The 14,298-nt window shown below is 39.2% G+C and overlaps 1 protein-coding gene and 1 long non-coding RNA gene across 2 annotated transcripts in view; one reads left to right on the top strand and one right to left on the bottom strand.

Annotated features, from left to right (window-relative positions):
* Nucleotides 1-6,406, top strand: part of LOC107838199 (uncharacterized) — an 8,161-nt gene extending 1,755 nt beyond the window's left edge. Inside the window, exons 2-4 of the long non-coding RNA XR_001664246.1 lie at nucleotides 5,808-5,889; nucleotides 5,942-5,961; nucleotides 6,073-6,406. This is a non-coding gene — a long non-coding RNA (uncharacterized LOC107838199). The remainder of the gene's footprint in view (nucleotides 1-5,807; nucleotides 5,890-5,941; nucleotides 5,962-6,072) is intronic.
* Nucleotides 1-13,037, bottom strand: part of vstm2b (V-set and transmembrane domain containing 2B) — a 21,531-nt gene extending 8,494 nt beyond the window's left edge. Inside the window, exons 1-4 of the mRNA XM_007568206.2 lie at nucleotides 12,418-13,037; nucleotides 11,955-12,127; nucleotides 10,714-10,743; nucleotides 9,890-10,325 (exon numbers count right to left, since the gene is read on the bottom strand). Of these exons, the coding sequence (XP_007568268.1) occupies nucleotides 9,890-10,325; nucleotides 10,714-10,743; nucleotides 11,955-12,127; nucleotides 12,418-12,490 (712 nt within the window). The 5' untranslated portion in view covers nucleotides 12,491-13,037. The remainder of the gene's footprint in view (nucleotides 1-9,889; nucleotides 10,326-10,713; nucleotides 10,744-11,954; nucleotides 12,128-12,417) is intronic.
* Between the last annotated feature and the right edge of the window lie 1,261 nt (nucleotides 13,038-14,298).

Here is a 14,298-nt window from a genome sequence, read left to right as displayed (position 1 = left end):
TTTTTTTTTTTTTTTTTTTGGTATTTCCTAAGCCCTCTTCTGACACATAAGGACATGTACTAAAATTATTAGTTTTTTTGTTGGATTTTTTGTAAAACATAATAAGCCGGTCACCTTGTTACCTTTGACCTTTTGCCCGTGACGCATGACACAATTGCCTCTCGCACAGTGAGATAAACCGGCTAACTGGAGCTCAACGTAGCGAATGTTCCAGATTACAGAACAGTTTTTGGTGAATTAAAAAAAACAAAAAACGTTTTTGACTTATAAAGTGGAGTAGACTTGCTACTTGTCAGATGACGGAAAACGTTGAAGTATAGTTTCTGCTTCAGCCCTCTCAGACTTTAGTCAAAACGCCGTTTGACAAGGACTCTAACCTCTAGAACTTTAGCAATTTTAAAATTCACTTACGTTTCTGTCGTTATCGTAAAATTCACTTACGTTTCTGTCGTTATCGTTTTAGTTGAAATGCCGTCAACTGGGACTCTAAACCCGTAGGACTTTAGATAAACGTCGTTTAACTTGGGACGTTTTCCGCGGGGGCTCTACATGATTAAAACGTAGACAGTGAGAAAGAGAAATAAAAAGAAATTAATAAATAGATAAAAAATAAAGATAAAAACATTAAAAACCCACACTCTAACCCTAATTTAGCCATAAGCAACTCTAAACAGGTGGGTTTTAAGTTGAGATTTACAGGCACCCAGTGTTTCAGCTGTTTTACAGTTTTCTGGAAGTTTGTTCCAAATCTGTGGTGCATAAAAACTGAATGCTGCTTCTCCTTATTTTGTTCTGGTTCTGGGGATGCAGAGCAGACTAGAACAAGAAGATCTGAGGGGTCTAGACGGTTGGTACAACAATAACAGATCTTTAATGTATTGTGGTGCTAAACCGTTTAGTGATTTATAAACTAACAACAGTATATTAAAGTCTATTCTTTGAGCTACAGGGAGCCAGTGTAGGGACTTTAAAACTGGTGTTATGTGCTCTATCTTCCTGGTTATAGTGAGAACACAAGCAGCAGCGTTCCGAATCAGCTGCATTTGTTTGATTGATTTATAAGTCAGACCTGTGAAGACGCTGTTGCAGTAATCAATGTGGCTAAAGATAAACGCATGGATGAGTTTCTCTAGAACGTGCTGAGACATAAGTCCTCTAATCCTGGAGATGTTCTTCAGGTGATAGAAGGCCGACTTTGTGACTGTCTTNTTTTGTACAACATAATAAGCCGGTCACCTTGTTACCTTTGACCTTTTTTACCTTTGACCTTTTGCCCGTGACGCATGACGCAATTGCCTCTCGCACAGTGAGATAAAGCGGCTAACTGGAGCTCAACGTAGCAAATGTTCCAGATTACAGAACAGTTTTTGGTGAATTAAAAAAAATACATTTTTGATTTATAAAGTGGAGTAGACTTGCTACTTGTCAGATGACGGAAAACGTTGAAGTATAGTTTCTGCTTCAGCATGGAGTCGCGGTTTAATCAGAGAGGTAATGAAATACAACAGACACTGACAGGCCTCTGCGTCTGCCTTTCTCTGAAGAACTACTGAGCGGGAGGAGACAGCCAGGTGAGGAAAAACTGTTATCTATCGATTCAGTATTCTTATCATACAGACATTAGGCTGCTGTTGTTGTGCTATTATCTTGCGGCTAGCTAACAACTTTGCTAGCAAAGCAAGATAACTAAAAAGCTTCTTCCCTGTATCGTTAATGATAGCAGTCATTCTTCAGTATTGCTTATGCAATAAGGGGCACATCAATCAATCAATCTAATTTTATTTGTATAGCACATTTCAGCAGCAAGGCATTTCAAAATGCTTTACATAATTAAAATAAAAACAGCATGTGACATTGAATAAACAGTGAGAAAGAGAAAGATTTTGAAAAAAAAAAGATTAAAAAAGATAAAAACATTAAAACCCGCGCCCCCTTTAGGACTTCAGTTAAACGTCGTTTAACTGGGACTCTAATCCTCTGGGAATTTAGTCAAAGACACTGTTTGACAAGGACTCCAACCTCTAGGTTTTTTGGACTTTAGTCAAAACGCCGTTTGACAAGGACTCTAACCTCTAGGTTTTTCGGACTTTAGTCAGAACGCCGTTTGACAAGGACTCTAACCTCTAGAACTTTAGCAATTTTAAAATTCATTTACGTTGCTGTCGTTATCGTGTTAGTTGAAATGCCGTCAACTGGGATTCTAAACCCGTAGGACTTTAGATAAACGTCGTTTAACTGGGATGTTTTCTGGGGGGGCTCTACATCATTAAAACGTAGACAGTGAGAAAGAGAAATAAAAAGAAATTAATAAATAGATAAAAAATAAAGATAAAAAACATTAACCCTAACCCTAATTTAGCCATAAGCAACTCTAAACAGGTGGGTTTTAAGTTGAGATTTACAGGCACCAGTGTTTCAGCTGTTTTACAGTTTTCTGGAAGTTTGTTCCAAATTTGTGGTGCATAAAAACTGAATGCTGCTTCTCCTCATTTTGTTCTGGTTCTGGGGATGCAGAGCAGACCAGAACCAGAAGATCTGAGGGGTCTAGACGGTTGGTACAACAATAACAGATTTTTAATGTATTGTGGTGCTAAACCGTTTAGTGATTTATAAACTAACAACAGTATTTTAAAGTCTATTCTTTGAGCTACAGGGAACCAGTGTAGGGACTTTAAAACTGGTGTTATGTGCTCTATCTTCCTGGTTTTAGTGAGAACACGAGTAGCAGCGTTCCGGATCAGCTGCATTTGTTTGATTGATTTATTAGTCAGACCTGTGAAGACGCTGTTGCAGTAATCAATGCGGCTAAAGGTAAACGCATGGATGAGTTTCTCTAGAACGTGCTGAGACATAAGTCCTCTAATCCTGGAGATGTTCTTCAGGTGATAGAAGGCCGACTTTGTGACTGTCTTAAAAGTGGCTTTGAAGACTCAAGTCAGAGTCCATCACTACTCCCAGGTTTCGGGCTGATCGCTGTTTTTCAGTTGTAATAACTGAAGCTGTGCATTGATTCTAGTTCACACCTCTTTAGGTCCAAAGATAATAACTTCAATTTTGTTTCTGTTCAGCTGGAGAAAGTTTTGGCACATCCACACCTTTATCTGATCTAGTGATTGGATGGGTTCAGAGTCAGCTGGTGACATCGTGATGTAAAGCTGTGCATCATCCGCATAGTTATGTTAGCTGCTCTTATTTCCTGTTATAACCTGAGCCAGTGGGAGCATATAAATATTGAATAAGAGGGGTTTTGGACATCGCCCGTCCAAAACCTATCATCTCCATAATTGATATATGTCTTCTAATTTCCTTTGCTGCATAATTTACATTGTATTTATTCTAGCGTTAGGTAAATGTATCTTGAAGGAGAATAGCACTTAAATAATAGTCCAACAAAGATATTAATTTAGACTTAAAAATAACACACCCTGAATTACCATGATAAATATAATGTATGTAATAAAAGCGTGTCATTAATGAAGGGGAAAAAACTCAATCCAGACTTTAAGTTTAGGGTCTGGTTCGCGGAGTATGAAGTTAAATTTTTTTCCCCAATTATTCAATGGAAAATAAAATTGTAATCAAAACTTTTGGAATTGTAATAATTCCTTTTTTAAAACAAAACATTTTGTTTAAAAAACTGTTTTTTAATTAAATAACTCATTTTTGTCTCGTGAACTTAAAAAGTTATTTGCCAAACATAAACTTTTATTGCACACATCAGAAATCTTTTCTTGCGATTTTAGGCCCTGCCGACGATGTCATGTGAGAATCACAAGCAAAACTTTGAGTCACAAACAAAAACTTAGAATAGCAAGAAAATATTTATGACATGCGCAAATAAGTTTGGTTTGCAGAGAAAAAAAATCACTTCATAAGACAAAAATGTGTTTTTAATTAAAAAAAAAGTTTTTTAAGCAAAACTCAGTAGGCTTTTCTCGGTGACATGGATTAACAATTAAATATTTGCTTTTGTTTTTTTCTTTTTTCTGCAGTTCCACGTTAAAGTTTGATGCAGCTCTGCTTTCTTGAATGGACCATCTTCATCTCCACTGCAAGTATAGCAACCAGGCAGCTCTTTTCATAGATTACAGTCCACTAAAAGGTTGCATTGTGCCCCTTGTTTATATTTTTAATAGTGTAATTCTGTAAAGGCAAAATATGTATGTCTGGTGGTCTAGCTCTGATTTACATATCTTACTAAATTGCAGGTTTGAATATTGCAATACTTTCCTATAACAAAATAGACCTGCAGAAAGAAATTACTACTAAAATATCTTACATGTGCATAGTTGTATGCTCTATATAGAGATTTTCCTTAGCTTTGATTGTATATCTCACAATTTTGTAATTTATCATTGTTTATTAAACTCTGAAAGCTGAGAGGCTTTGTTAATATTCTGTCCTAGAATGTAGTTAGATGTGCCCTTTTTTTTTGAGTACCTGCCCCTTTAGTGGTCTCTGCACGGCCCTGATTAGTCATGCCTTCAGGTGTGTTACCTACAGGAACACTGTTAGGGAAAATGATGTTTGGAGCTATTCTTATATATTTCCAAATACTTCATTTCCTATTGAGCAATTCAACTGAAGGGAACATTCAGTGCAGTTTGATGGGTTTCTTAAGCTACTGATTACAATCAATACAGGTAAATGTTCCTGAAATAGTAATTAGTTGTGTTTGCAGTCTGGTTTTGTCATTTATCTTATTTGTCCAAATAGTTGAATCTTAATATATTTATTATCAGTTTTCCAGCATGTCTGGTTTTTTGGGATAAAATAAAACAAAAGAAACATCCTCTTTCTACATCTTGACTTTTACAGCCAATTCAAAGTCTGCAAGAACACAGAAATGTGTTCTCTCCTCCAGGAATGTAAATCTCTTTCTGTTTTTGCATTCTGATTGGGAGTTGTTGAAGCTATTTCCTGACACAACATCTAAGCCCAAACCTTTTTTTCTTGAATGCCTTCAGACAACTTTTATATATAAATACTGCATTTGGATGGCTCTATGAGAATGTGATGTGTTCTACATTTGAGTTCTTCTGAAGCATGAAACATCATGGACAGAACAAACTTTCTTCTTGCCGCCTCAGTAAAAGAACAAACTTTTCTGTTGGAGCAGAAAATTGTCCTGTTCATTAAATTAGAAAATATTTATTTCAGCTAATAAATGACACATGATTCTAGTGACTAGATATGTACATCCACAACACCACATCAGAATTGAATGTTGAATATAGTTAACTTGACATAATAGTAGTTACTTAATCATGAAAGTTGACATTAAGAATGAAGAAATTAAAAGTAAGCGATAAAAATAGCAGTCCAAAGAAGGCTGGTATTTTACCTCAGAAGCAGGTCAGCTGTCAGGAACAAACACTCATATGTAATGACATCCATCTGTACAACTATTGCCACTTAAAGTACAGTGAAATGGGGATGATAGATGGCAAAGGCTATTGGGCTAACATCAGCACGCTGAAACTGAGAAAATGTTGAGTTCAGCTTGATCAGACAGTGAGCAGACTGTCCTATATGTTTCCACCAGATCATTTTGTTAATCTGTCAACTAAAAACTCTGAATCAGGACCTCTGGGACTCTGTCTGTGAAGCTAATGCTAATGTTAGCATAAAACGTGCTCTAGTCTTGTGGAGAATGTGTCATTTGAGCCTGCAAGTCCACTCAGTGCTTTTTATTCAGCCTTAGCATTCTAGTCAGTCAGCAGTTATTTCTAAATTCACTTGAGCCTTTGCGTTCTTAAAATACCAGGACTAGTTGACAACTTAGGTGAAGCTATTCATTTTTACAGAGATAAATGATTCACCATGTTACCCTGACTGATGTGGATCTTCATGGAGACAGACAACTTGCTCTCCAGATGTTTGGCAGCGGTAGCAGCGGCTCACTAAGCAGAGCAGGGTACAATGATAATGGATTAAAGAGGAGAGATAAAAATGTGAGAGGTACTTTGAAGCACACAGCAGCCCATCTCTCCTGCACTGTATCCACCCAGCACTTTTGTGACAATCAGATGACGTTGCAGAAAAGTAACAGTTCCTGTATTTTTTGAGCAGAATCTTCCATGATTGCTCACTGTGTCAGAGGTTATTTTCAGGGGACCTGCGAGCTGAAATAACCCTTCAGTTTTGCTAGTTGATCTGATGACAAATGCTTCCAAATCACCATTCAGAGGAAAAACTACTGAAGACACTCCTCCTGACCAATCAAAACAGTCACAGAGGAAGTTTTCATTCAGGTTGTCCTACTGGCTGTCCTCATGAAGCGTGTCGGAGAGCGGTGGTAATAACAAAAAGATGAAGCTTAAAATCACTATGCTGGAGGCATAAAAGTAATAAGAGTACATTTCAATGTGGAACAACTCCACAATAAAAACATTTAAATATCGCTAAAAATAACTCTCTAAACAGCTGTATTTAACTCTCATCCATCCACATGCTTTCCATCTTAACTCCAATCTTACATGACATTTTGGAAATAAGTGATATTACTGACCTGACCAAACATTGTACGCCAAGGTACGCCCATTATAATATATTACAATGTTAATGCGCCCTTCTATACGGTACGGTACGGAGCCCTTCTTTTCATTTGTTTTATCTTCAACATCCATGTGGATCTGTGATGTTTTTTATTAATGTTCGGTTTTGTATAAGTACCATAATTTGAACTTTAGTGTCGGTGTTTTGTGTTTTGGTTTAATTGCATAAATATTGTCAGCAGTCTGGCTGCATTAATCTGCCCCATTCAGTTTGTGGAACATGCAGCAGAAGAATATCATCTGCACCAGCTTTTCCTTTTCTGGGCTTTACAGACATGCTGCAGAACATCAGAACATAACGGTGTGTTGGTGCACTGGAATCACTCAGTAATTATGCAGCTCAAAATATGCACTGCTGTAGGATATTTTTAATCTGTATTTTAGTATGTTTACTTTATATTCTCTAAATGTTAGAAATATTTGCCTTCTATAACTGTATTTATGCCTTTCATTTTTATGTATTTGCGTCCCAGTTTGCACCTGTTTTTCAAACATTCTCAATGTAGATGCAAAACAGCAACGCAATCTGGTTAGGTTTAATAAATTGTGGATGGTAAGTTATTATATTTGCACCCCCCTCTCCCACTGTTTTGAACGTTTTGCTTTATTGTGCCTATTCTCTTTAGTTTGTTGATGCAGTCCTTTATGCGTATTGATCAGGTTTGCACCTGTTTTTGTACACGTAAACCTTCTGAAAAATAAAAAGAGTTAGAGTTCTAGCAGAGTCTCAATACCACACGGCTGCTTCTGTATGCTGTGAGCTAACAGCTCTCTACAGCTCCAAGGAAACTTCAGTGGGAAGACCCACATTAAAAAAATTTAACATCAACATTCACATGCAGATGAGTTGTTCTCTGGTTGTGATTAATGGATGCTGATAGAGGAGCAATTCAGTTCATTAAATAAGAATACAAATCATGACAAGGAAGCCTAATGATGTCTTCTGATCCATAAACAGAGAAAAATGGATTTCTTATCCATAATAATCTGCAATTAGTGGCAAAGCCAACAAGTGAACTGCCATGTTCATGCAGCACATCGTAAAACAGTAAAAGAAGAGAAGTGGGGGAGGAAACTACTGATTCATAAGCCACAATAATTCATGTGGATCAAAGAGGGCAGCTCAGGATCATCTGGATAAGGATTAAAGCAAAAACCATGATCAGCCATTTTGGTTCAGTTGCCTACAAAGCTGTGCTCCAAGTTATACTAGGTCACTTCTGTATTGACCGATATTTGCCAGAATATACAGTATGCATACAAATGTTAGAGATGCAGCTGCCAGGAAACAAAGAGGAGATGTGAATGAAGTCAGAGGACATGGAGGAGAAGCCAGAGTTAGATGGAGGAGGATGACTCACTGTGGTGATCCCTGAAATTTGCTGCTATGTTTTCTCTATTGTTGTTGACCAATCACTTTATCATAGATTGTAATATTTTTAAAGATGCATAATAGCCACTAATTTAATATTTTTTACGATGTTCGACCAGTATCACCTGGGAGGGGGGCAAGTATTGGAAATCAGCCTTCGCCTGTACTTGGATGCATTTTATCCCTGCATACTGTCCATCTTTAGCTAATTAAATTAAACAAATACATTTTGCAAATACATTACATCCCATCATTCTTCATAGCAGACTAAATGAATACACATTGATGAGGCAGTAAAGGTTCTATCACTGTTGTCAATCCTGAAACGTAAGGTCACAACTGTTGGGGCTGTGAGTGTTTATGTACCGCTTCAGTAATCATCCAGAGCACAAATAACAGATGCAGGTTACATAAATGAACAGAAATCACATGGAATTATAGCTGTACAGTCTTATTTTGGCAAAGAGTTCACCATAGAGTTCAAATGTACACAAGATGATTTTTCTTCTGAGAAAAAAAACCTTAGTATTTATTTCTGAAGATTAAAATTAATCATTTAGATTTAAATCAAATTTTACTCCCAACGAAGGGGGAGGCTTGATTGTTGGAGACCAATCTGATGAATTGAAAACACAAGTATTTAACAATAAGGTATTCTCCATTTGCTGACCGAAACAGAGAATACCTGCAACAAGTACAGCGGCCTAGTTCCAGGTTACACAAAACACCAATATCTAATCTTTGCCTCAGCAGCCTGCTGGACAAAAATCTACAATCCTGCTTAGAGTTTTAATTATTTGTGAGCATGCTTCAACAAACAGAAGTAGGGCAGGAGAAAGCAATGAGGTGGTAGATTACAACCCTCATTCTCATACCATCTGCTTTGCTGCTGGCACAGGTGGATAGAAATAGGTTGCAAACATCTATATACAAGTGAACTAGCGCTTTCCTCCTTAACCAAAAGGTTTGAAATGTGACAGAGTTCTGGAAAAGGTCTGGATAAAGAAAGATTCATGCAGATTTAACGCTGTGTTTCACAACAACTCAAAGCTAACAAGCTCTTGTCAGGATAACAAAGGCACACATTAAGTTTTATTTTCTACAACAGAACAAGAGCAGACAGAGCAACGTAACCACACTATTTGTTGAGTTGAGTGTGTGTGTGGCCTTGAATTTGATACATTGCAAGGACCATTTTTCCAACAAATGTGACATTGTGGGGACCACAAGCCCGTCATGGGGCCCAAAGCCTGGGCCCCAAGGACTAAGGTGTGAATTGAGTTTAGGTTAGGTCTTGGGTTAGGCATGTACTGGTAATGGATGGGCCCCCCAAAGAGCAGTAGCATCTGGCCTAGGACCCCCTTCACAAACGCACAGACAATGCTTCAAAATATGTAATGAAACATCAACTTTTAGATTTTTTTTCTCACTTTTAATAACTATTCAATAATTATTACATTTGTTTAGCAGATGCTGCCTCAGACCTTACTTATCAAGCTATGCTAGCTTGATAAGTAAAGCAGCTGGATAAATTTGACTGGATAAATTTGCCAATCAGAAAATGAGAATGGCAAATAATATTTGAATAAATTATCTTAACTCATATTTTTAATGATTGAAAAACAGATGAGTTTATGATAAAAAAAAGAGGATTAAAAAAATATTATTAAAATTGATTAGATTACATTTCTTTCCATATCTTTCTTTATACTTTAAAGGCCTCCTCATGGCCCCCAAAGGGTCCGAGGCACCTACTTTGGAAAAAACCAATTGTGTGTAAGGCTCATGGTTTGGTTTTAGAAATTAATGAAAGATGAATGAGAGCCAACACAAAGTCCTTGTGAAAATAGAGAGATGAATGTGTGCGTGTGCGTGTGTGTGTTTCTGGTTATCCAGATATCTGGTGATACTCTTGGTACTGCGGCTCTGTTTCAGGCCCAGTCGACCTTCCAGTACTCACCAGCTCTGTGCCAGAGGACTGCTGCGCTCCCCGGCAGCTGCGAGGCGGCGGACTTGGCCACTGAGGTAGTAGTGGTGGATGACATAGAGGGCAGGAGGTCAGACTGGGCCAGCTGAGGAACCCGCTGTTTCTCCTGCCCTTCCCTGGATCCTCCTGTCAGTAGTTGGCTGGGTTTGGAAGTGCCTCCTCCCAGTTGGCCCCCTCCCAGAGCTGTGTTGGCATTCCTTAGCGACCAGCGGTTCTGAATGTGTGACACAGCCTCCTCTGCCACCATGCCGCCTCCCGCAGTGATGGTCAGTGTAGCATGAACTGTAAAGTCCTGATCCTCTTCAGCCCACAGATCAGACACACGGCACTCATACACCCCCCCGTCCTCCTTCTTCACTTTAGACAGGCTAAGGCGGTGGGAGATGGCGTTCCCCTGAACACGCACAGTCTGAAAGCCCAAGGCAGAGACATGTGGAAGTATTACAAAACTGGCTAACGTTTGGATAACAGCTGGTTTTAGGAGCCATTAATCATCGGCTTAATGAGGCTGGCTGGGGGCGAGGGAAGCTACAGCTTCAGCACCAAATCATGATACTTTGTTGACCGTCAGTCAGTCTTACAAAACTTCAATGAACCTTTTCCTTGACTAAAATGTGACAACTGAACCTGAGTAAGTTTAAAAGTAGAAGGAGAAAAGTTATGTTAGCAGAAATGAGTAAATAAAGAATGAAATGAGGCACTGATGCCAATGCTCAAACTCATCTCTTTAATAAACATAGTTACTGTTTGTTTGGAGCTGTATTTTTCTAGCTTGTTTTGTAAAAGTGGTCACTTACACTTATTTTTGTAGCTTCTCTTAAGCTGCCCTGAAACGACAGAAGCATATTGAGTTAAACAGACACAGTACGTACATAAATAAAAACAAACAAACAAAAACCTAAACGTTTTATTGAAGGAATTTCAAACAGGATTTGCATTTTGTTCACTGGAAACAGCAACAGAAGAAATGCTGCAGATGTGACTGTATCAATGAGTTTATTTGTCATGGTGCAGGGAAGAGTATCTTGCTGCAGCACCTCTGTCAAGTGGAGGGTCTAAATGTGATGGTTACTGATACAAGAGCCCTTCCTGCAGTCAGGAAGGGCTCTTGTCTCAGTTCAAACAGATGCAGCAACAGTGGAACATATGACAATGTTATTATGGAGATAAAATGGAAAGGATGTTGTCTTGGAACAACTGCTTATTATGTATTTTCCAGGGTCATAGTGCCATCTTATAGCACAATCGAGTAACTAAGTTACCTTCAGTTAGCATAAAAATGTTTTATCAAATATGACTTAAAAGAAATTTGACGTTATAATTTCATGCCCTGATATCGGACCTTTATCTTTTTCAAAACTCCTGCACTTTCTGAATCTCCACCATCAGGAAGTCATCACAACATGGCTGCTCTATTAACTCTTTAACAATGTTTTTCCCAGCATTGCTCTGAGAAGCAGCTCGTATAATGAGATCAGCAGATATGCAGTTCCATCAGGTGTTTGATAATAGATGCTGGCTAGAAGGAGCTGAATGGGAGAGTCGCAAAGGCGGGGTGGCCTATGATGCAGAAGCTCAGTATCTTGGAAATGTTTTGCACTACTGAATGGTTGCCATGGAGATTAAAGGATTTCTCAAACATGCATGAAAGAATTAAAGCAACACTCCAGGTATGTTTATAATGAGGGAATAACATTATAACATAACATAAAGTAAAAAAAAAAAATCAATCTTACACAATCCTGTCCATTTAAATAGGTTAAAGCTTCAAACACTAAAAACTGCATGGAATTTCTTAATGGACAGAGACACTGTATATTTTGTGGTAGGGGGCATTCTGTTACTGAAGATATGTTTAAAAATATCTAAATGTTCCATAGTTATGAAAGCTAAAACTGGTAGCTATTTGGTCTATTTTCCATATTTTTAGAAGTTTGTCAGAACTCTAAAACTAGACCTGTTATTGGGGAACATATTTCTTGGGACATGTCTGACATGTCTTAGAAATGTCTGACAGACCAGGCGGGGCTGCAGGTACCTTGGCCCTGTTCTGCAGCTCATCAGGTCCTTCTTTGGGGCCGTTCAGCTTGATGTACCACCACTGAATTTCCAAAGACATGGGAGCAGAGCTGAGGGCTTTGAAGGCACAGGGCATCTCCACATTCTCTCCTTCCCCAACACTCGTATCCTTCGGGACTTCAGTGAACGCGGCTTCGGTTCCATGCATGAAGAGGAAAACAGTAGATTTATAAATGACTTTTAACTGAAACTGGATCTATTTACTTTCTGAAAATCCAACAATATAACCCCACTTCTCCTGACTTTGCTATTCTTAAGCTTCATCATCACAATAAATTTGACTCTATCAAATCAAGTCATTAGAACAAAAGCAATTTGATGTGCTTTGATGCTCCAGCAGGCTGTACTGGCTAAGTTTTATCATTAGAAAGAGAAGCGCTGGCTGGTGCAGGTTGTTCTACTGTCTGCTTCAGGCTACTCACCATCTGCATATATCACCAAGGGGGAATTGAGAATGAAGTAGCAGAAGAGTCTGTAGAGTCTGGACTTTTCCATGTCACAGGGAGGCTGGCACTTTCACGGCAGACATGAAAAGCTCATGGTTTGTACCCGGAAGCGATGGGACCAGTCAGCTCCAATAAGTGGGAATGCAGACTGAAGCCCAGGAGCAACATACAGCTGCTCCGACACCCAGAGCTGGACACTGAGTCTGCCCACACTTCAGCCCGGCAGCAGAGGGGCAGGAAGTAGCAGTGCAGGGAGGCGGCTTTAATCTCCTGCTGATCCAGTGGCTGAGTTATTCCCCACCAAGCCTCTGGGAGGACACAGACAAGTTCCTTGCGGTCAGCGGCGCTCCATCATCAGCCCGACGCCCAGCTGTAGGAAACCTCTACTGGGCTGGGCTCAGATCCAAACCCCATCACATCCCTGGCTCCAGATAGAGCAGGGAGAGGCGGCAGCGTGGGGCTGCAGCAGGCTGAGACCGGGGAGGAGAACTTCACCCTGGTGAATAATCTGAGTGTGTCCTCACTGCTGCTGTCACGGCACTGGAGTCCTCCCACTGCACTGAGCTGAGCTCTCTCTCCTCTGCAGGCAGACTGTGGTCTAAGCACACTGCTCTCCTCCTCCTGACTTAACTGGGACTCTAGCACTTCTGACGACATCTGATCACTCACATCTCATGCCAACAAATAAGGATATTTCAGATGATGTACACTATTTGAAAAGCTGCATTTTTTAGGGACAATTATGAAACAACTCTAGAGTTCTCAGCCAATGAAAAATGTTAATAAACCTCAGACTTGACATGTATTCTATGACATGTTAATTTATTTTTAACATGTTCCGTTAATGTTTGGGTCAATAAGACAAATTATCTTCCCACAATCGAGTTGTGACTTTCAGAATAAATCTAATGCAGCATTGTCGTTGCTATTTCCGTCTTTGAACTAGGAAAAAAGTAAGATTATAGCTTTCCTGTCTTTGTGCACAATTATTGAACAAGTGTGCATAATTACCGTGCAAGACTGTAGTTCTTGAGGAAACTTAGATCCGTCAAGGTTTGCAGTCTGTTTTTGAGAGTTTTGTCTCTTTTGCTGAGCAGCAGCATCAGAATCAGGGATTTAAAACAGCTCAACAACCTGATAAAGAAGGCCGGTTCTGATCTGGTTCTGATCTGGTTCTGTTCTGGTTCTGATCTGGTTCTGTTCTGGTTCTGGGGACAACTGTGGAACCTCTGGAGATGATGATGAAAAGAAGGATTTTACATAAAATCAAGAAAATTATGGGCAACCCTAACTATTCTTTACATGAGACTGTCTTTAAAAAACAGAGGGTCTTCAGTGAGTGTCGTCTGGGCTTTCTCCCACTGACTCAGATTCATCAGGTAGAATTTCAACCAAGCCAATTAGTGAACAGAAAGAGAACTAGTAAATAATGACATTGATTTTCTATGTAGTTTTAGAATTGTAGTCTGCCTATAGTTTGAGCAATGGCAGCAGAGCAAGTGAATGAAGCCATCCAATCCGTGTTGGTCACACTTCCAAACATTAACAGCCATCTGGTTCGGATCGGCACTCCTCTCTCTGACAGTGAAGGTTGGTTGTTTACATCACAGGCAGTTTCCTATAAGCGTCATAACAATGAACTGGAGCTTTTCCCATATCACCAACAAATATTAGCGGTTGGGTAATATTTAAAACTTCAACACAGTCTACACCTCCAGGAAGTGACTAGTTCAAGGAGCTGGTTTCTACCAGGCTAAGGTCAGGGCAGAGTTTCTGGAAGAAAACTAAAACCTGCCTTGCATTGTTTCTTTACTTTGAAATACTCCGAATAAATTATTGTGGAGAATTGATGAGGTT

This window comes from Poecilia formosa, unplaced genomic scaffold (assembly GCF_000485575.1).
Source record: "Poecilia formosa unplaced genomic scaffold, Poecilia_formosa-5.1.2 Scaffold219, whole genome shotgun sequence".
NCBI classification, from domain to species: Eukaryota; Metazoa; Chordata; class Actinopteri; order Cyprinodontiformes; family Poeciliidae; genus Poecilia; species Poecilia formosa.
This window is presented reverse-complemented; position numbering and strand designations above follow the sequence as displayed.